Source organism: Castanea sativa, chromosome 5 (assembly GCF_040712315.1).
Source record: "Castanea sativa cultivar Marrone di Chiusa Pesio chromosome 5, ASM4071231v1".
Taxonomy (NCBI): domain Eukaryota; kingdom Viridiplantae; phylum Streptophyta; class Magnoliopsida; order Fagales; family Fagaceae; genus Castanea; species Castanea sativa.
The window spans coordinates 77,301,590-77,322,884 of NC_134017.1; the positions used below are offsets into that span (position 1 = coordinate 77,301,590).

The following is a 21,295-nucleotide window of genomic DNA, read 5'->3' on the forward strand; positions in this document are numbered from 1 at the left end:
TTCTCACCATACCCATATTTGTGAGAAGACTATTTGGTGCTTTGGGAAGCAGTTAGGAAGGGACCAATTTCATATTGGTTGATGCTATGGGCTATAGCGGAATCCGGTAAGCTAAAGAAAAAATAGATTCGGCACAACCTCGTTGGAGTGGGAGCTTGGAGGGCTTAGGTACACTGGGTAGATTAGGCTTGGAGGGTCTTTTGTTGTTCATGTATCCCAACTACATTCTTTAGTGAATTATTGACCGCTTGGAGGGCGGCAGAGAGGTTTTACGCCAAGGGCTTCGGTTTCCTCTTTGATAACACATCGTTGTGTTGTCCTTGTGTTTGCATCTTTCTTCTCTTAATCTTTCCCATTTAATTTCTGTTGTGGATGTGATTTCATTTGGTTTAGATTGTTTATCAATTCTGTTATAAGCTTATGTTCATTTTCCGCACATACTTTGTTTGATATTAAGCTTGAATTGGTAATTTGTAATTTGGGGGTCTAAATGTTCATAGGTGTTTTGTACATATATTGAACTTTGAAAGTATATAGATTTGAGATTGCTTGGCCATAAGGAAAATGTGAAATTTATTTTGCTAAGTGAGTTTGAAGCCTAATTGGTATTGAGGAGCAGGGTTGGAACTAGAAATTGAATTACATATAATTAATCAAATCTATATACTAGAAAATGTGAAATAAATAAATATATATATATATATATATATATATATATATATATATATATATAAAACAAAATGGAACTTCTTGTGCTTTTAAATCTTGAAAATTATCCGTGATTGATTTTGTACTTAATTTTGCAATAAACTACCTTTTAATATATAAAATTTTAAAAAAAATCCTTTAGAATATCATATTTCCTTTTATTGCAAAGCCTAATGTAAATATTCATAGTTGAAAATGCAATCTTTAATTTATTAATTTGATATTGAATAGAGTTACAAAAGATAGTCAAAACTAGATACCTTATATGATAGGAGCTAGCTATGGAGAGCCTAACATCCTTTCAATGTGTAACTGATAACTCAAAACCTATTTTTCTAGTTTGAGATATGATTTATTTAATTTAGGTGAGAGGACTTTGGCATTCTCTTGAATTTGACTTTTAAGTTAAAATCAATATAAAAATAGGTAACCATTCACATCCTAAAATCTCAATGATTGATGATAACTTTATTTACTTCATTGTATTTGACAATGAGTGCAAGTGGTAAATCTGAGGCCTATATCCACATGCTGAAGGATTATAGTATAATCTGACATGGTTGGCAATCACAGAAAACCATTTCATCTCTGATATGATTTTTATTTTGGATTATTTGATTTTGGATTTAAAGGTTTTGAACCACCCTAACGTTTTCGTTACAAACATCAAGAAATGACAGTTATGTTATAATGCTCTTAACCACCTTTGACATAATTAAGATAGAAGAAGAAAGATGGCATTTTGCCCAAAAAAAATAAAAGAGAAAGACGTGGTTTTCTTTATTCAAATAGATCGCACCATACAAGTCTGTCATAATGAATATAATGACTGAGAAATATTGTGTAAAAGAGTTTATAAATATTAAAATACAAAACTGAGTATTTGATCCATCAGGCTCTTGAATAATATAGTAAAAGAAACATTTAAGATCAAAAACAACCTTGAATCACTCTTTATTCAAATAGATCACACCATACGAATTTTTTTATTATGAATATAATAAGAAACATTGTGTAGAGTTTATCAATAATATGACGATATCAAACTGAGTACCTGACCCATCAGGCACTTGCATAATCTATGAACGAAAATATCAGTAATCTTCAAGATCAAAACCAACATCGACTCACCCTGTATTTACGCTGTGGCACCCTCTTGAACATAGCCCATGCCAATTGAAAGTAGAGCGGGAACTCTATTATAGAAAAGAATATTACCAGCAGACATCCCCCTGCATATGCTGGGAAAGCTGCGGATTTTAGCTTGTCCTTAAGAATGAAGTAATGTCCTGCAGAGAAAGATATCGCAGTAGAAGCTATAGACACGTAGAATGCTGTCAAACCTGACAAAAGCTTCATTGGTAGGTCATGATGAAAACCACTTTTGCTGTAAGCAGAGGTGAGGACTGAAAGGAACAAGACCACCGCAATGAGTGAAGAGTAGAAGGAGACATAGGATGAGATGGCAAAAACACTGAACGTAGACTGGTTTAATAGGAATGGAGAGCCATTATTGTCCTCACCACCCGGCATGGTGGTTGACATGGGAAAGGTAACCGTGACAAGAAGACCTGCTACGACTGAGCATGCATTTGATGTGTTGCTTAGCCAATCACGACGCTCTCCCATAAGAGAGTCATGTGTTTTCCGAAGGATCTCCTGTGGGGTTTCGCCATCCTTGTTGCGGGAATAATGGAACTTCCGTGGCATTGATTGCATTATGTACTGCATTGATTTAAAAAAAAAATCAAACAGAGAAAAAGAAGAATTGTGATCAAGGTCGTGGATTTTATGTAAATATTAGAAGGCTCTCCCTTATACTTGACAAGAGGGACTATATTAAGCATGAGATCATTAGCAAGGATATAAATTCGAATATTTGTGTTATTAATTTAAACCTCCCACTACCCTAATTTATATGTGTGTTGATTTTAAATAATATAATTGTTACCAAAAATATATTGTCATTTTTAAAAATGTCATCTACTTTATGTCGAAGGTGACATAATTTTTAAAAAGAATCCTTTCAGATTTTATTTAAAAAGTAAAGGTAATAAAAACTTCCAAATTTAGAAAGTAGGCATCAAAATTGTTAGGCTTTATTCCATTTTGGGATGTCTTAAAATGAAGTCATATTTGAAAAGTCTACCTATGAATTTCCCAACGCGACCCTTACTTTATTTAAAAGTTCAAATATTCCACTTTTACTAAAATTTAAATTAATGATGATAGTTTTGGAAATATTTACCTTTTTATGCAAAAGAATATTCTTTTAAGAAGTTTGATTTTCAAAACAAGCCTAACAAAATTGGTTGGCGGGAGCATATACTTTGGAGCATGAAAAATAAGACATTTAAATTGGGGTGAGATAATTGCAAAAAGATGGTTCTTCTTCCATCTTAAGGTTGTGTACTTGTCTATTTGAACTATAGCTTTTGAGTGGAGTTTGTGTTGTGCTTTGTGTTAGAACTTATTTTCTTCTATCTTGTGTGTGTGTGTTTTTCTCACCAAAAAGAAGAAGAAGAAGAAGAAGAAGAAGAGGTGTATTTAAACATTAGACCTAGGAACCATGAGACCTGGATGTTAGGTGCACATGGACACCAATGTCCAGCCCACAACGACTTTCAAGCCATGTGAAGTTGAACGATCTCCTAGTTCAATTAGAATTATGAAATAGTAGTGCTCTTCAAGAATTATAATTAAAGTTGAATTAGGTATCCAAATAATCTGAGGAAAAGATGTGAGGCGGCAGAACTCTCTCTCTCTCTCTCTCTCTCTCTCTCTCTCTCTCTCTCTCTCTCTCTCTATATATATATATATATATATATAAAGTATGTGTTTGATGAAATTTAGAAGGGGGGTGCCACATAGAGAAAAAAGAAAAGAAAAAAGGATTGTCTCCTTTGAGAAAGATAATTAGTGTGTGTGAAAGCAAAAAAATAAATAAAAATAAAAGAGTTTTTTTTTTTCCTTTTCCTTTAGCTATGAGGCATACAAATGAATTATTGTAATTGATTTGATAATAGTAAAATTATTTAGAGTTTGTCCCGTGGTTTTTCCCTTCAAAGAGAAAGGGTTTTTCACGTAAATTGTGTGTTCTTGTGTGTGATTGATATTTTGGATCGCTAATATTGTTGATAATATTATTTGGGACCCAAGAAGTGATATTAGAGCTAAGGTTAGAGTGGAAGCGATGGCCGGAGAAGAAGGCAAGGGTTCAGGAATTGAGAAATTTGATGGAACAGATTTCGCATATTAGAGGATGCAAATAGAAGATTATCTTTATGGGAAGAAATTGCATCTGCCTCTTTTGGGGATGAAACCTTACACTATGAAGGATGAAGACTAGAACCTTCTTGATAAACATGTATTGGGAGTCATTCGATTAACTCTATCAAGATCAGTTGCGCATAATGTTATGAAAGAAAAGACTACAGTGGATTTGATGAAGGCTTTAACTAGCATGTATGAAAAGCTATCGGCTAACAACAAGGTATATCTGATGAAAAAGTTATTTGATCTGAAGAAGGCAGAAGACACATCTGTAGCGTAGCATCTGAATGAGTTCAATACAATCACAAATCAATTATCCATAATAGGAATTGAATTTGATGATGAGGTTCGTGCATTGATACTTTTGGCTTCTTTACCAAACAGTTAGGAAGCCATGAGAATGACAATGAGTAATTCTGCAGGGAAAAACAAACTCAAATATGATGATATTCGAGATTTGATTTTAAGTGAAAAGGTTCACATGAGAGATGCAAATATAGAAAATGCACAAGATCAAGCTTTTGTCACAGAGAACAAGAGTAGAGGTAAAAGTAGAGGACCTAATGATCAGAAATTAAATGGTAGGTCACAATCAAGAGATAGATCTTAGTTCAAGGAAACTAGAGAATACTTCCATTGTGGGAAAAATGGTCACTTAAGAAGAGATTGTTGGCATTGGAATAAAGAACAAAATAAAGGAAAATATGAAAAGAATGATAGTGAGAAAAATACTACAGTTGCTGTGATTATTGAGGATGTTGTGGTGCTCTCTATTGAAGAGCAAAAGTGTGAGCATATTGCTAATGATGATGTTGAGTGGGTTGTTGAGTCTACAACCCCCTTCCATATTATCCCTACGAAGGGGTTGTTTACCACGTACAAAGCAGAGGACTTTGGTATAGTGAAGATGGGTAGTTCTAGTTACTCAAAAACTGTGGGAATTGGTGATGTGTGCATTGAAACCAATGTTGGTAGCACTATGATGTTGAAGGATGTGCAACATGTTCCAAATTTAAGAATGAATATGTTTTCTACATTGGCTATGGATCGAGAAGGTTATTGTAACTACCTTGGTAATGGAAGATGGAAATTTACTAAAGGGTCATTGGTTGTTGCAAAAGGACATGCATATTGCGGTTTGTACATGACTCATATGAAGACCTGTAAGAAGAAGTTCAATGAGATAAATTTTTTTGAGAAGACTCCAAAGATGACTGTTGGGATTAATGGTGTTGAAACCAAGAGGGTGAAATTCTCATTGTCTAATAGTGCTACAGAAGAGGAAGTGGTAAGTGATGAAGAATATGAAGATGCTAAGGCTACATGGGATGGTGATGAAGTGAAAGATCGTAGAGGTCTTAAGCAGGGAGAGTAATATCCTCCACTAGATATTGTTGAACCTCATGAGAATAGAATTACTAGAAAACATCATATTGTTAGCTTCAAGAATTATTGAACTTCTGATGAGGGGGAGTCAAGGGATTGGATTAAGGAAATCTTAGGAATGAAAGGTATTGATATTGATATTGTTAGATGAATTCTTTGAGAATGAAAGGTATTGATATTGAAGAAGTGTCCTCAGTACTAGTGAAGATAATGAAATAGATTAAGCCTTGTGTTGGCTTGACTTGCACAAAATTGAATTGAAGAGATAAAATGAAGATCTCCTCCCATCAACGGGCTAAAGGGGGAGATTATTGGGTGCACGTGGACGCCAATGTCCAGCCCACACCGACTTTGAAGCCATGTGAAGTTGAACTCTCTTAGTTCAATTGGAATTATGAAATAGTAGTGCTCTTCAAGAATTATAATTAAAGTTGAGTTAGGTATCCAAATAATCCTAGGAAAAGATGTGAGGTGGCAGAATTCTATATATATATATATATATAAAGTATGAGTTTGATGAAATTTAGAAGGGGGTGCCACATAGTGAAAAAAGAAAAGAAAAATGATTGCCGTTTTTTCAGAAAGATAATTTGTGTGTGAGAGCAAAAAAAAAAAAAAAAGTTTTTTTTTTTTTTTTTTTCTTTAGCTATAAGGCATATACAAAAATTATTGTAATTGATTTGATAATAATAAAATTATTCAGAGTTTGTCCCGTAGTTTTTCTCTTAAAAAAGAAAGGGTTTTCCACGTAAATTGTGTGTTCTTGTGTGTAGTTGCTATTTTGGATTGCTAATATTATTGATAACATTATTTGGAACCCAACATTGGAAACTATAATTTTTAAACCCAAAGCCTATCACTTGATCTTAGCCAAAATGTCAGGAAAGGCATGATCCAAGACCTATTACGGTCAAACTTATGAACAATGGGCCATCAAATCAATGATCAAGAAAGGTGCTTTTGGTGATTGACTCGCCCATTTAGTTTCTTAGGTTATTTGCAACAACAATTAGATCAATGATCAAGAAATAGACCCTCGAACATTGTTTTCATTGCTAAAACCTTTTCTGCCAAAAACCTTTTCTTGACGGGGCATTACCATCGACAATTATTTTTTGTCATCCCTAAAGATTAAATTTCTTGTAGTGATCTAGTTTAAGACTTGTACCTTATACCATCTGATTTCCCATTGCATTTGGAATGCGGCTCCAGGAACTGGCCAAGGATTAGAATCTGTTAACTTCGCAGCAAGATGCAATGCACTATTCCCTTTGAAGTCCACTTTACTGACTAAGCTCATTCTATCCTGGCAGTATTTCTGTAGTAAATCATATACCTCGGGTTGCTTATGCTCCACTGCCAATAGCACTATATTCTTCCCCTCTGAATCGACATCAAAAATAGCCAGTGGTTTAATAAGAAGGATGTACTCAACCATTTCTAGAATGCCATTCTTTGCTGCAATTAGAAGAGGTATCTTCACCGTTTCCATATCTGTCGCGTGCACAAGGAAGTAAACATAAGATGGTCTTTGTCCACTTTTTCTTCTTTACTTATTTGCAAAAGTGGGGAGTTGTGATGGTGTTTGAAAAAATGCATATCATTGACAAGTCTGTATGAAAGTGTTTAGATTCTCTGGATTTCTTAAGGTACTCTACTATTTAAATTTTCATAAATCTTAACCATTCTTTAATGATTTAATTGTTTAGATTTTGCCATGTCAGCATTCTATTAATAATAATTTTAATTGTTTTGTTTGCAATATTATTTTATTATTTTAGGAGTGTTGTTAGTGAAATGCTAATATGGTAGAATCTAAACCTTTAAATTATAAAAGAGTAATTATGATTTAAACAAATTTATTGGTAGAGTACTCTAAAAAATCTAGAGAATCTAAAACCAATGAGTGTTTTTAGTATCTAAACTAAATAATAATAATAATAATAATAATAATAATAATAATAATGAGCACTATTGGTTCCTTCGTTCACTTTCATTAATTTGAACTAGTTTTTTTTTTACCTCAAACCCCAGAGAGATCTTCATACTTTCCCCAACAAAATAATCTACGTACCCTTCATGTCTACCAACATAGGTATGCATGGGGTGAAATACATTGTAATGGCGGAGTATAAAGATTAAAAAAATAAACATTCAACAAAAGTTATGAAGTTGAAAAAAAGTTTTTATATATATTGCAAGAGAATTATAGCTATTGCATGGTATCTCAAATTCTCAATCTCACTTACTACATGTATTTTTTTTTTGTAAGACTTTATGTATTTATGTATATGTGCTTGTGTGTGTTTTTGAAGTTCTCTTTTTATAAAATTTTTATACTTAAAGTTTCATAATAACTGCTATGAAAAAAATTCATAGAGCTGTTGCTGTATAGACCTCCCTTTGTACCGATTACCTCAAACCCCTTGTTCCTATTATCCATGAATTCTATTTAATTTGAACATAATTGTAAGGTTGAATTTAATCAACCATGTGTTGGCTTTATTATGTGTCAAATTTGCTTGTAATTCATCATGTAAAAACTATATATTTAGGTGGGAATAATGTAAGGGTTGTGTGTGAGAGAGTGTGAAGAAACTCAAGTTGTGTGCATTTAAAAGGAGTCTCGCGACTGGCAAGTCGCTAAAGTACCACACGTGTAAAGTATGCAGGAAGCTAAAGGGTCATGACAGCTGGAGCACTACAGGACAAAAAGTACAGTCTGGCCTGGCAGTTAACTTGCGCCTCATTCTAATCGTGAGGCTGAGTCGCTAGAATGCCATGTTTTGCTGAAAACTGGCTTTTTACATTTTATCTCATACCCTACTATAAATACCATTATATCCACGAAATGTAAAGTACTGAAAAAGGAGACTATCAAGAGAAAAACTCTAAGAGAGGTTTCTACAACACACTCACTTCATTAGAGAGAGAGTTACTCGTTCTTAGAGAGAAATCTTTGTAGTCTCTTCTCATTTCCTCTCCCTTTATTATATCCATTGAGAGGAGATTTGTACCCAAACACAACCCACACCCATTTAAAGTGTTGAGACTATTTTTGGAGCTTTGGCAAGCATTGGAAAGTTAGAGAAAACACGGTTAGGCTTAACCTTATTGGAGCAAGATACTTAAAGAGCTTAGGTGCATTAGGTAGATTAGGCTTGAAGTATCTATTACTATTCATGTATTCCAAATTTATTCTCTAGTGGATCATTTGATCGCTTGGAGGGTGGCAGAAAAGTTTTTCGTCGAGTACTTCCTGTTTGATTTCCTGTTCGATAACACATCACCGTGTTATCTTTGTGTTTGCATCTCTCTTCCCTTACTCTTTACCTTTTAATTACTATTGTGTTTATGATTAATTTTAGTTTAGAGTGTTTTATCAATTTGAATTTAACTTATATTCATCATTCTGCACATGTATTGTTTGTGTATAAACCTTTGTTGGTAATTTTTGAAATAAGTGATCTAAACATTCATTGGTGTCTTATAGGCTATTTGAACTTTCAATAATGAACATTGACTCAGCTTCTTGTAGCTTTGGAGTCTTCATTCGGAGTAAGTGGGTTGCAAAATTGTAACAAACTCGAATGTTGTCTTCGTCGCACATGGCATTCCCAGGGTTTCCAACCCTTAGTTTTAGTTTTTACGAACCCCGTTCTACATTGGATAAGGAAGTTCTATTAACCCGGATGGTAAACCCATGAAATGGGGTGTTGAGTCGGTGGCTTGCTTGGTCAATAAAGGTTTGACCGAATCCTATTTATGTTAGGATTGTTTCAGCAGTGCAAACCAAGGACGTCAAATCCTACTTGGTTTTGCTTTCATGGCTAGCGATATAAGAAATCAAGTCCTAGTTGTATTAGGTTTGATTAGCCGACTTGGTTAGTATGTATATACACTATGCTACAGTTTTGTTTAATTGTATTGTGTGAGATAAATTATAGTTCTAAAAGACCAGTGCAAATACAACATGGTGCTCTATTCTTTGAATGAGAGAGTTAAGGGTGTATTTGGGGCTCAGGTCTTGTGAAAGTGTTATTATGCTACTAATGTAATCTCTTTATTTTATGGTATAACGTCATCTATCGCTGCCAATGAATGTAGACAATTGTCGTCGCTGCCAAAGAATGTAAATAATTGTCAAACAACGTAAATATTTGAATTTATTATTTTCTTCTTTCTTTAACCTTGCGTTAGTGGATGTATTGTTCACAACATGGGGGGTTCTAGCTTCACACGTAGGGACTTACGACTGAAGTCCACCTTGTGAACATTATCTTGTCTCTCTCTTCCCTATTTCTCACTATAACACCAACCTTGTCACCCGTGCATTATTTCTATATATTATGTTGTGTGATCTCTCCATCGACCTCCCCCGCATTATATACCAGTTTATTATTAACATGTATAGAGATTCCAAGCCTAGGACTGAGTTAATCCATCCTCTTTTTTATCTCCAGAATCCCCTTGTATATCAGTGTTACCTTCCTTTTGACTCCGGAAGCTATCATTAGGAAGAATACCCTAAAGAAGATGGAAGTCTACCTTGCCGAGGACAGAGAAGCTGTGGAGGAGGATGATAATTGATAAGATATAAGTTGCCGAGGATGTTATGCATTGAGCTCAGTCCATTATGATAAGATATAAGCGCCATTATGGAGACTCAGTCCGTTGTGGATACTGAGATGTACCACCTCAGCACGCCGGATAGCTCGTTGTGCTTTACATGAGTCAAATGTTCCTTTTGGGGATGCATGATGGTGGTGGTGGTGTGTCAGATGAGGTTGACAATGGTGATGGTGCTCCTTCGAATGAGAGTGATTGTTGATGGTGTATAGATGTTCTATTCAAGGTGAGGTATAGACAGTTTATTTCATACCTATGTTTGAGACAGCTTCACATTTTTAATGTACTGTTGGGATATTGTACCCTTTCGAGATACATTTTGATATTGATGCCATTGATATGTACGTGTATTACTTTTGTATGTATTCCACATGGTTCACATATTATTTTCTTTTTTAGGAAAGATAAGTTGAAGCCAAGTCAAGACTCAGAGCCTCCTTCTCACAGTGACTTCCAAGGTTTGAGTATCTTAATTTAGCTAGGCAGTTGTTTTCAGAATGAAATCTAGGTTCAATTGTGATCTAGATCATTATATATTGTTGTAAAGTTTGGGTTTTGTCATGGATTATCGAGGAGGTTATTAGGGATTAAAATTAGTGTTAGCAAACCGTATGCAAAACATCCAAAACGCCCAAATATATTTGGGTAGTTAAGTTCTTAGCGTCTAAGTGTGTTTTGAAGATCATGGTTGAAGACACAAGAGAATGCTTAAGAATAGTGTTGAAACCTTGACTACACTTGACCAATTGTGCCTCACTTAAGCTCAATACCACTCAACTGATTGAGTATTGGGATTCCAATTTTTCAAATACAGCCCCATCATGACTAAAGTCTTGGGATTCGTGCCCTAGGCCTAGAGAACATATAACAAGCTTCTTTAGGTCACTGTGAATGTAGAAGAAAAGAGATGTTGTTGCAATAGTGTGCACCTAGGGTTTTATTCCAAGTAAAGTGGCTGACATCATAATTGAAGATCCTCAAGGTGTATCAAGTGGAAGCCGCTGCATAGACTAACAATCAAGTTGTTTTTTTGGTGTTAGTCACGGATCCGATATTTGTGAAGATATCCACAAGGTAGAAGAGTTTGACTAGAGTTAAAGTTGCGTATAGTCACGTTAATAAATCCTACTATAAATAGCAATACTATGATAGGATATTTTAGCAATATATCACCCATGTTGGGAGGTTAGCAATATATCCTCGGAGGATTTTTCCTTCGTAACTATATCATCCATGTAGGGGCAGCGACACTTGTTTTCTAGAGGTTTCAAATGAACTCCATGACTTCAAAATATATATGGTATTGTTTTATTAGTTTATTTTACCCTCAAATATTTTTGCACATCTTAGTTGAAATCTTGCACACTCTAATCACAGATTAGTCTAGCCTAAAACCAAACAATAATTAGACATTAAGTATATTATTTATGTTAGTGATTCAAGAAAAAAAAAGGGTAAAGTTAGTGATTATTTAAGCATTTAATTAGTTAAGTAGACACTAAATATAATATTTATGTATGGATGAGTGTGGTTATGTGGGTTAATAAATAATATAGTACTAGTAGCTTGCAATTTTTATTTAGTATAAGAATAATATATTTTTATAAAAATAATGGCAATTGTTTTAAAAAAAATGTTATTCAAACTTAACAAATAAAACGGTCACACTTAGCCAAATTGACAATTGATAATAAACTATCATGTAACGATTTTAAAATATAAAAACCCGTAGAAAGAAATTGTAAAAATTCATGTATTTGAGTTTTTTTTTTTTTTATCGATAACTTGATATATTCAAGTTCACTTTTTATTAAATCTTTTTTAATTTAAGTTTATTAATGACCCCCTTAAAAAAATTTCCTAGAGCCGCCACTCATTATTTGAGATTTGGTTATAACTAACTAATTTGACCTAATATTGAGTTCAAGTCAAATTAACTAAGGTCTAGATTTCCTATCACTATATAAAAACAGTCACTTATATAGTTTTACTCATCAAGAATACATTCTCAAATTTCAAACACATATAATGGGTCATGCATTGGAGAATAGTGACTTACCTCTTCTATCTTTTTTCTCGTTTTTATCTTGTTGATCAGAGGGATAGTAATAAGCTTTTCCCATGTCAAGATATGTATCAGCATTGGGCTGGTGTTTCTTTCTTACATCGTGACAATATAGATCCTCATCAAACGAATCTGGCAGACAGTATCTACTTAATGTGGCTTCATCGTACTCAATCATATCTTGCTTGGATGTTTTTAATCGCGGGTTCATCCCTCGATCGAAGTTCCACTTATTTACTTGACATGCGATAAGATTTTTCATGATTTTGGTAGAAAATTCATGCTTCTGCTGTATCCTCCTCATTGATTCTAATAATCAAAGAAAGATTATATGTTAGGTAAATAAACCTTTTTTTATGAAGTTTATTTTTGAGATGAATTACTATAAGATTTAAACACATATATGAAATATATGTGAGGACTTTAAGAAATGACGCATGTGAGAATTATTTATGTTAGATATAAATAAAAAGAAAACTATGGTTGTACGTGAAGTATATATATCCCATGTATCTCAATTTGTATGCAACTGTGAAAGAAGATAAATAAAAGATGTAAGTAGTTTTCTTCCCTCTCTACTCTCTCTTCCTTTGTGTGTTTTATGAGTGTGGGTGCAAATGTGAGCCCACCAACTTCATCTCTTTTTGTTATTTTACTTACAAATTATGATATTTGATTCTTTTTATGAAATTAATCTTGGTTTCAATGGTAGTAATTCATCAAGTTATTTGTTGAATCCATTTTTGTTTGGGTAGGTTGAGACTATTGGCTAATTCTATTATTATGTGAAGTTGAATTAGTGCCTTTAATAAATTAGATTATATTGTCGTATGCTTTAAAAATTAGTTTAATGTTGTCATATTATAATTTTGTATCTAGATAGTGTTTATTTTATTTGTATATTTTTGAATGTCCGCTAAAAAAATATCAATTTGGAAATGAAAAACTTAAAAAGAAGAATAAAAAAAACCAAATAGGATCTTTTAATAAATTTTTTATTAACAATATTTAAAATATATATATATATATATATATATATATATGAAGAAAATCTCAAATGTGAATAAAAGCTCATTAAAAAGTGTTAGAAGATGATGAAATAATACAACAAAAAGTTACAGTGAAAATAATTGTAATGATATCTAAATATGTAATCTAACAATTTATTATAAAAAATTGTAGATTATTTTTTAAATTACTCATAAAATTTTACTGTCAATATTTTTTATACTTGTTTTAAAAGAAGAATTTTTCAAAGCTAATACTAATAAAATCATAATTTGGATCGATTAGATTAGTTCTATCATATATTGAAAAAGAGATGTTGGCTATAATTAGTAATTTTATATTCAAACTGAAAGAAGCATTTAAATATCCCATTAAATATTATATTTAAATATCTCATTTAAAATTATTTCCTTAGGTAAATAAGGTAGTTGGAAGAGAGGGGTTTAAACCTTAGATGTCTTCATTGGAAACATCAAGATGGGCTAATTGAGCTATAAGTCTATAAGGTTCATTGATTTTATTCAAAAAAAAAAAAATGGCACATAAGAGTATCCAAACCTTTTCTCATATACCAAGTTATTATAGGGAAGAATCCCTTAGAGGTAGCCTCGAAGATACAGACATGAAGTTTTAAACTCAAAATCTCTGGGATATCATGAGACCTTAGGAGCCACTAATTAAACTAACTCCTTGAAGTTTTATTCGGATTTTTAGTATTATATCCAAGTGTCATGTATCTATCAACATAAATTTAAAAAAAAAAAAAAATTGAGAGATAAATTCAAAATTAATTAACAGTACGAATGAAAGATATACCAAAAAAAAAAGAAACAACAACAACATGTAGATTGGGGGTACGCAAATAACTTTTTCCTAAAAGCTAATAAAGTGGACATACCAGATCGAAAGGCGCTATAAATTCCCCATAAAAAATGTTTCTTCTGAGCTTTATCAATTTTACCTTCGGATCCTTCATAATATAAAATCAGTTCATTATAATGCGTATATACACATAGAAGTAAATAAATAAATAAATAAATAAGCGCAGGTACTAAGGTTAATTAGCATTTTTTTAAGTAGAGGTTAACATATTAAGGTTCTTGATGATAAATTTTTTATTTTTTTTTAAAGGTTTCTTCATAAAAAATAAAACAGCATATTTAGTTTCACTTGGGCTTGAACGTAGACATTAATTAGGGTAGGTAGCATATGTAAGTTTTAATTAATAGTAGTATTAAGATTTAAAGGCAATTTAATTATCTAACCCAAAAATTTAAGGGACAAAGTTTATCTATAAAATTAGTTGTAGTTTAAGGTTACAACTTTACTTAATAAAATATATATTATTATATATTTTGAAAACTTAATTGTTGAATTGTATGCTTTATACGCTCTTAATACACATGTTAAATTTTGAGTCAATTGGATGTTATGTACTATATAATGTATAAGCTTATATTTTATGCATAATTTTAAATTACAAAAACTTGCAATTTAAACAATTTATCGATAATATAGCTATTAATCTTTAATTTTTTAAAAATTTTGTAAGTATGAAAAATATAAGAAGAAAATGTAATCTAATGGTGGATTTGTAAAAATTCACCTTCAATGAAAGGATATTGAATAAAGTTAAAGCCTAAAACTACAACCAATTTTATAACTAAATTTTGTCTAAATTTAAGAATAAAGTTTGGTTACAAACTTGGTTATAGCTTATGATTACAATTTCCTTTAAAAAATTATTGCTACAAATTTTTAAAATCTATTGCTACATGCTTATCAAATATTGTGCTAATTGAATATTATTTAGTATATGATTCATAAACTTATATTTTATGCATAATTTTAGAATATAAAAACTTGCAATTTTAACAATTGAGTGATGACATATCTATTGACATATCTAGGAAGTCTCAAACACAACCATTAGTAGGATTTTTTATCTATTTCACCTCACTTTCCATAGCATGGACCCCTTACCTTCCTTGGGATTCTCTTCATCTGATTTCCGGGCTTTGTCATGTTCTTTACCTCTGGTAATATCTAAAAAAGAAAAAACAAAAAAAGAGCTCCGTTGCAATGCCTAACCGCACACAACAATTAAGAGAAGAAAAAGAAAGTGTTGTACTGTCGGAATTCAAATCAATTACAGTAAAATAATAATAATAATAATAATAATAATAATAATAATAATAGTAAAAACATTTAAGATTTATACATTAATACTAAGAACATCATTATTGATGGAGGTATATTGCTATAGTGCTATTTTTAGCACCAAAAACTACAAGATGTTGTGCTACATTAGTGGTCCCATAGTTAAAAAGAAATTGGTTACATGCTAAAGTAAACTGATTTTGGTATACCAATTTATTGTAGCAAGTTGCTACTTGCTTTTAATATTTTTTTATCCTTTTTTCCCGTTACTCCTCTTTTCTATTTTTTTTTTCCTTTCAACTTATCTCTCTCTCTCTCTCTCTCTCTCTCTCATCTTAGATTAGACTCATGTCATGTCTTCGTGGGTCACGTCGTGTCTTCGTGGGTCAAGTCGTGGGTCTCTTCAAGGTGGATTACAAAATGGGTCATGCCGTGAGTCTTGAAAATGGTGAGTCACATCATGGGTTAAGCTATGTATGTGGGTCACACTTGGGCTTTTCTTGATGGGTTTTGGTCATAGTGGTGGTGGGTTGTTGTGGATGTGGTGGGTCAGTTTGTGGCGATTAGGATGGGTTCCGATTGGGTTGTGGGTTGTTGTGATGGTGATTGGGTTCTTGATCAAGCCATAGGTTGCTATGGATGCGGTGAGTCAACTTGTGGAAATTGAAATTGGTTGGTGTGGCGATGTTGGTGGTGGGGTTCATGGGTTGGTGTGGGGTTCGTGGTGGTGGGGTTCATGGGTTTTTTCTAGTGGTGGTTACTTTCTTCTTTTTTTTCTATTGGTTGCTAGTTTTTTGGTTGAGCTTGAGACTACCATGATGGTGATTGTTGGTGTTGCCAAGGTGGTGGCTATGATGGTGGTGGTAATTGATTTGGGGTAGTGGGTTTGGTGGCTTGAAGAGAGGGAGAAGAGACAAAAAAGAAGATAGTAACAGAGAATAAGAGAAAGAAAAAATAATAAATAAATGAATATTGTTTAGCTTTGTTGTGAAAATAATAGCATTGACGTAGGGTGAGTTGCGAAATGGTAAGTTAAAATAAATAAAGTAAATTTTGTAGGTGCTAAATGGTTAAATTTTTGCTTCCACCAACGTAAATACTCTAAATAACACAAGATTTTATGTAATTTAGCAATTAAAAAAAAAAGTTTCATTATAAAAATAGGGATACTACAACAGTAACATGTAGAGTTTTTCAATAATTAAGTTTCGTAAGTTTTTTAGTAAAATGCAATATTGGAATCAGATTGGTTTGTTTTGTACGGAAAGGAGAAGTCAAACCATATACAAATCTTAATTGGCAAGGAAATATTGGGATGTAATCCCACCCAATGTGATGTGCTCCAAATTTCAAGAGTTGTAAACTATTACAATTTTAAATTCGAAATATTTCGCATATGATGTCAAATGTGATACCTCAATATCAATGAAAGGAGAAGAAAGTGCATGAATCTACTAGTGCAAGAGTTGTAAACTATCACACAAAATTAATTTCCAATTAATCAGTGAAGAATAAAAAAATCTTTAGTGGCCATGATATCGCATCCTCCCTAGTTTTGCAATCCTTATAGGCTACTTTAATGTAAGGATTGATCACTTACACGTAGTCCATCGCAACTTAAAGAAGTCGAACCATGTTTGGTACTTCCGAATTTTCTCAGCTGTTTTCTCGTCAAATTTTTTGTCGTCGCATCTGTGAATCAATTCTTCTGGAGTGATATCCACAGGCTTATGATCAACATATGTAACTTCGAAACAACAACAGAGGATAATGATAGGTAATGTAAGCTAACGGATATAAATCGAAATAGCCTTTATTAAAAGAGAAGCATATATTTTTTAACATATAGAAAGGTTTTGTCTAATGTATGTACAAACTTGAATCCTCGCAATTAGCAAGACCCTGTTTGTCTAATAAATATATACTTACGTCTGTAGATGATGTTACTTAAAAATCCAAGTCGACTACCACTAATGAAGGCAGAAGGTGCATTTGCTAGTAGATGGAGTGGCAGGTTTCCTTGCTCATCCACGAAGTCATGAAGCTCTTTATGCCGGCAAACTATCTGATATGCCAGATCTGCAGTAAACCAATCCACAATAACAAAAATGACTTTTGGCGGGACTCCATTCATATTCCATTTTGATTAGTGTCCTATAATTTTCTATTGTTTGTTAAAATGATGTCAAAGTATAACATGTTATAAGTATTGATTATGATAGATAATTTAATGGCATTCATGGCCCCTTGGCAAAATGTTGATGACTAAATGTGATTGACGGATTTTAACAATATAATAATTGAATATCTAAATTATTTTGTTGTTGTGATTAATGATAAATCAGTTTGTATAAAAATAAAATAAAATAAAATTACGTACCCTATTTTAATATCCATATCCATACAATTGCAGTTTTAGCTAGGTTTAAAGATTAAACAAAAAATGCTCACCCCAGGACTCCCTCTGGATAGCACAGTGAAGAATTGTCTCACCACTATTATTTCTCCAGCGGGAAATGCCTAATTTGTCAACGTCCGGATACTTACTACAGATATAATGGAGGCAAAAAAAGATCTCTGTACTACCACGAGCAGCTGCCAAGAAGAGTGGCGTCTCACCGTCGCTGTTACGACGTGACAATATAAGCGGTTTAGCTTCAGCAATGCTAACGCAAGATTTCAGACTCCCCATTGATGCTGCCAAATGCAAGGGGGTATTCCCTTGATAGTCTTCTATTTCTAGAGTGCCCTTGACTGGTAACAGTTCATCTTCTTCTTCAGCACCTGTTCCCTCAAGCTCTCCAACTGGGAAATTTTGTTCTTCGTCAGCAACTATTTTTACAAGCTTTTCAACAATGTATCCTGGAGCACCGTTGGAGATAGCTAAGTGCAACGGCGTGTCCCCATGACTGTTCATCTTGATCCGTCCAGCAAACAAAAAATTATCTCTATATGCATCAACAAAGGGATCCCAGTCGCCTTTGGTGGATAGTTTGTATAAATTCTCCTTATGTTCCATTTAATATCAGGAACAATTGAGATAGATTTAAGAGTAGGGTGTAACAATTAATGTTGAAAATGTCTCAGGGTTTTTATACTACAAACCTGCACCATATATGGGAAAAAGAAAAAGAAAAAGTAAAGGGGATAATTATTCCGTGTCGAGATATAAATTATACTAATATATTGGTGTAAACTGTAAAGTGCATGCATATAGATTTTTAGTCTAAAAAGATGTTTGAGTTTGAAGAATGTTTACTAGCACGGGCACGGCAGGTATATATATATATGGTAGTTGGACTTAAAAACTAACTTAGACGTACAGTCCAAAAGTTTCCCATGTAAATGCAGATTGATATAATAAGTGAAAAGAAAATCAACATTAATATAATTATGTACAATTGTTATATAACATGACTGCATAAGGTTGCCAACTCGAGAAAACTAAGAGAGCTTGTGAAACTTTGATCAAATGTTCCCATCGACCATGAAGCGAAATCAATTTCTACAATACTAGAATGAAAGAACGTGAAATTTTTGCATTATAGAAAAATTCCAACAAGCAATAAATAATGTAAATTAGATGGCCTTTAGAATGAAATTAAGTGTAAATTTAACCATGTATATATAAGTTCTTAAACACCCTTCCTTTGCAAGCCAGAATTCAAGGGTGAATTCTACCCATGAGTTTATATCGTTTAGTATTAGAGTCAACCATCATGTCGAGCAATCGGATGTAACTCATTAAGTATGAGATCAAATGAGTTGCAGCTTTATAGTTGGATCTCGGAAGGGACGCCCTAGAGGCGAAATTAAAATGACTAAGTCATTGAATAACCAATAGGTGAGTGGAGCTACCAAAAATAGAAAGGGCTACCATTGAATCAGTGTCGATAGAGTGAGTCGTCATGGATGTCTGCTACGAAGTATAGTGGTTTGTTATGATCCTAGTGACCTACATGAATTAAATGTAAGCTAAATCATGTTTATATAAGCTCTTGGACACTCTTTCTTTGCAATCCGGTTTTCAATGGTGAGTTCTGCCTATAATTTGTATTAGACTAATTAGTTGGACCATTCATTAGTGGTATAATTGTAAATGGTTTCTTTCATACTATATTTGATAAAGAAATTAAAGTGTTCTTAAACTTTGCCACAACTCTCCTATAATGCTAGCTGTGAGTAAAAGTGGCAAGCAATTAATCGTAGTCTACCATATAAGATAATTGTTGCAAAGTATGTGAAATAGGTTATGGTCTTAAAGTTATTGTAAAATTGTAGATTAAATGTGCTCAGAACATGATTCTCCCTTCATTGTTTTACACAAAGATCGAGAGAGATCTTTTGTCACAAAACAAACAAGTAACTTCTTTTGGCGAAAGAAAGTACATTTACATGTAATTTGTGTTTGGATGTAGCTTTTTTCTTGAAAGCTTATTTATGTATTTGCCAAATCTAGATAGAGCATATATTCGCAATTGCACCGACTCATGTAAAATTGATAAGCGTCCAATTTTGCTCAACCAACTCTAAAAATCACCCATATTAGCTTATGTATTTAATGTGTAAAATGTATTTTTGCTAAAAAGCGTGTGTAAATATACAAAATTATTGTTGTACATTTCAGTTTTTTATTATTTCTTTGAGTATCCCGATTATGAAAGAAGATAGTGAATGATAATTGCAGTTGTGGTGTGTGATGATAGAGTAATAAATTTTTAAAATTAAGAAAATTTGATATTTTAATAAGATAGAGTTTGGAATATATGATCTAATGTGGATATTTCTGAAAAGTAGTTAGGTGTAAAATATATATATATATATATATATATATATTTATGTTAAAATAAACATGAATTTTCGCAAGAGCTAATATGAATGCTCCTAAAGTATAGTTTTTGTTTGGTAAAACTAGTTAAAGTATAGTTGTACCTTAAAAAAATGAAATTGATGCCTTACATAAATGCCTTACATAAACAAATAAACTAAAAAACCGGTGCCAAAAAGACTAATGTGCGTATTATTATAGGAGTACCATAATCTCCGTATAGGATGTAACCTATATATTCTCATAATTTTTTCTTTTTTGTTTTGAATTTATGATGTCATTTTGTTGGGATACAAATTAATATGTGTATTAATTATAGAAGTACCATAATCTCCGTATAACAATTAATAAACTATTCTCATGGTATTTTCTTTTTCGTTATGTATGTGATGATGTTATTTTGTTAAAATTATGATGGTCTCAAATCAAGAATTTTAACACTATGTCTAAAATGCCAACACCCAGTAAATATTCACCTTTAACACATGATATATGTACAGATTGTGGAGGTAGTCCCAAACTATAATTTTCCAATTTGTTTCTTGCACGAAATTCACCTGGGATTTGAAATTACTTCCTTTAAAATATCATCTCATGTCTCAAGTTAAGCATCCAAACACTCCGTTAAGCAATGTTGTGTTTGTGTTAGAACAACACTCTCCCTCACTTGTGTTTGTTTGTTTCTTAAAAAATAAAATTAGGCATCTGTAATTTGGCATCCAAAAAAGAGTAGAAACACGTTTAATTTGCCTGGTTGCTTTACTGTAGAGTCATCAGTAAAGGGAATGGTGTGTGTTTGTTTCTTAAAAAAGAAAATTAGGCATCCGTAATTTGGCATCCAAAAAAAAAAAAAGTAGACAAACGTGTAACTTGCCTAGTCAACATTCCCTCTCCCGTTCATCAGTAATAAGTGATGACTAGGCTTCATGCAAAATAAAACTCAATAGTAAAGATAAATGCTAAAGTGGTGAGTTTAGAAAAATATATTAGTGGTGAGTTGGGTTTTGATGAAAAATATATTAGTGATGAGTTTAGATGAAATCAATAAGAATAATTTGTAAAAATATTATAAAATAATTTGTATATGTAACATTAGTCTGTTGTAAATGAATGGGAAGTTAGAGTTCATCATAAATGAACTCTTTTTCAGTACTAACATAACCATGTGAAGGGATAATTTTTCGTTAAGGAAAATTCTTAATTTACATTGTACTATCATTATCTTTAAACAAAAGTGT

At 32.5% G+C, this 21,295-nt stretch overlaps 1 protein-coding gene across 1 annotated transcript; it reads right to left on the bottom strand.

The window, feature by feature from the left end:
- Positions 1 to 1,708: 1,708 nt before the first annotated feature.
- On the bottom strand, positions 1,709 to 18,242 carry LOC142633290 (uncharacterized). Its single transcript, XM_075807506.1, has 8 exons — positions 17,681 to 18,242; positions 17,159 to 17,308; positions 16,830 to 16,976; positions 15,053 to 15,115; positions 13,968 to 14,039; positions 12,056 to 12,370; positions 6,536 to 6,861; positions 1,709 to 2,433 (listed from the first exon to the last, which is right to left on the bottom strand). Exons 1-8 carry the CDS (start codon positions 18,144 to 18,146, stop codon positions 1,819 to 1,821), a joined length of 2,154 nt encoding a protein of 717 aa, XP_075663621.1. The 5' UTR covers positions 18,147 to 18,242; the 3' UTR covers positions 1,709 to 1,818.
- Between the last annotated feature and the right edge of the window lie 3,053 nt (positions 18,243 to 21,295).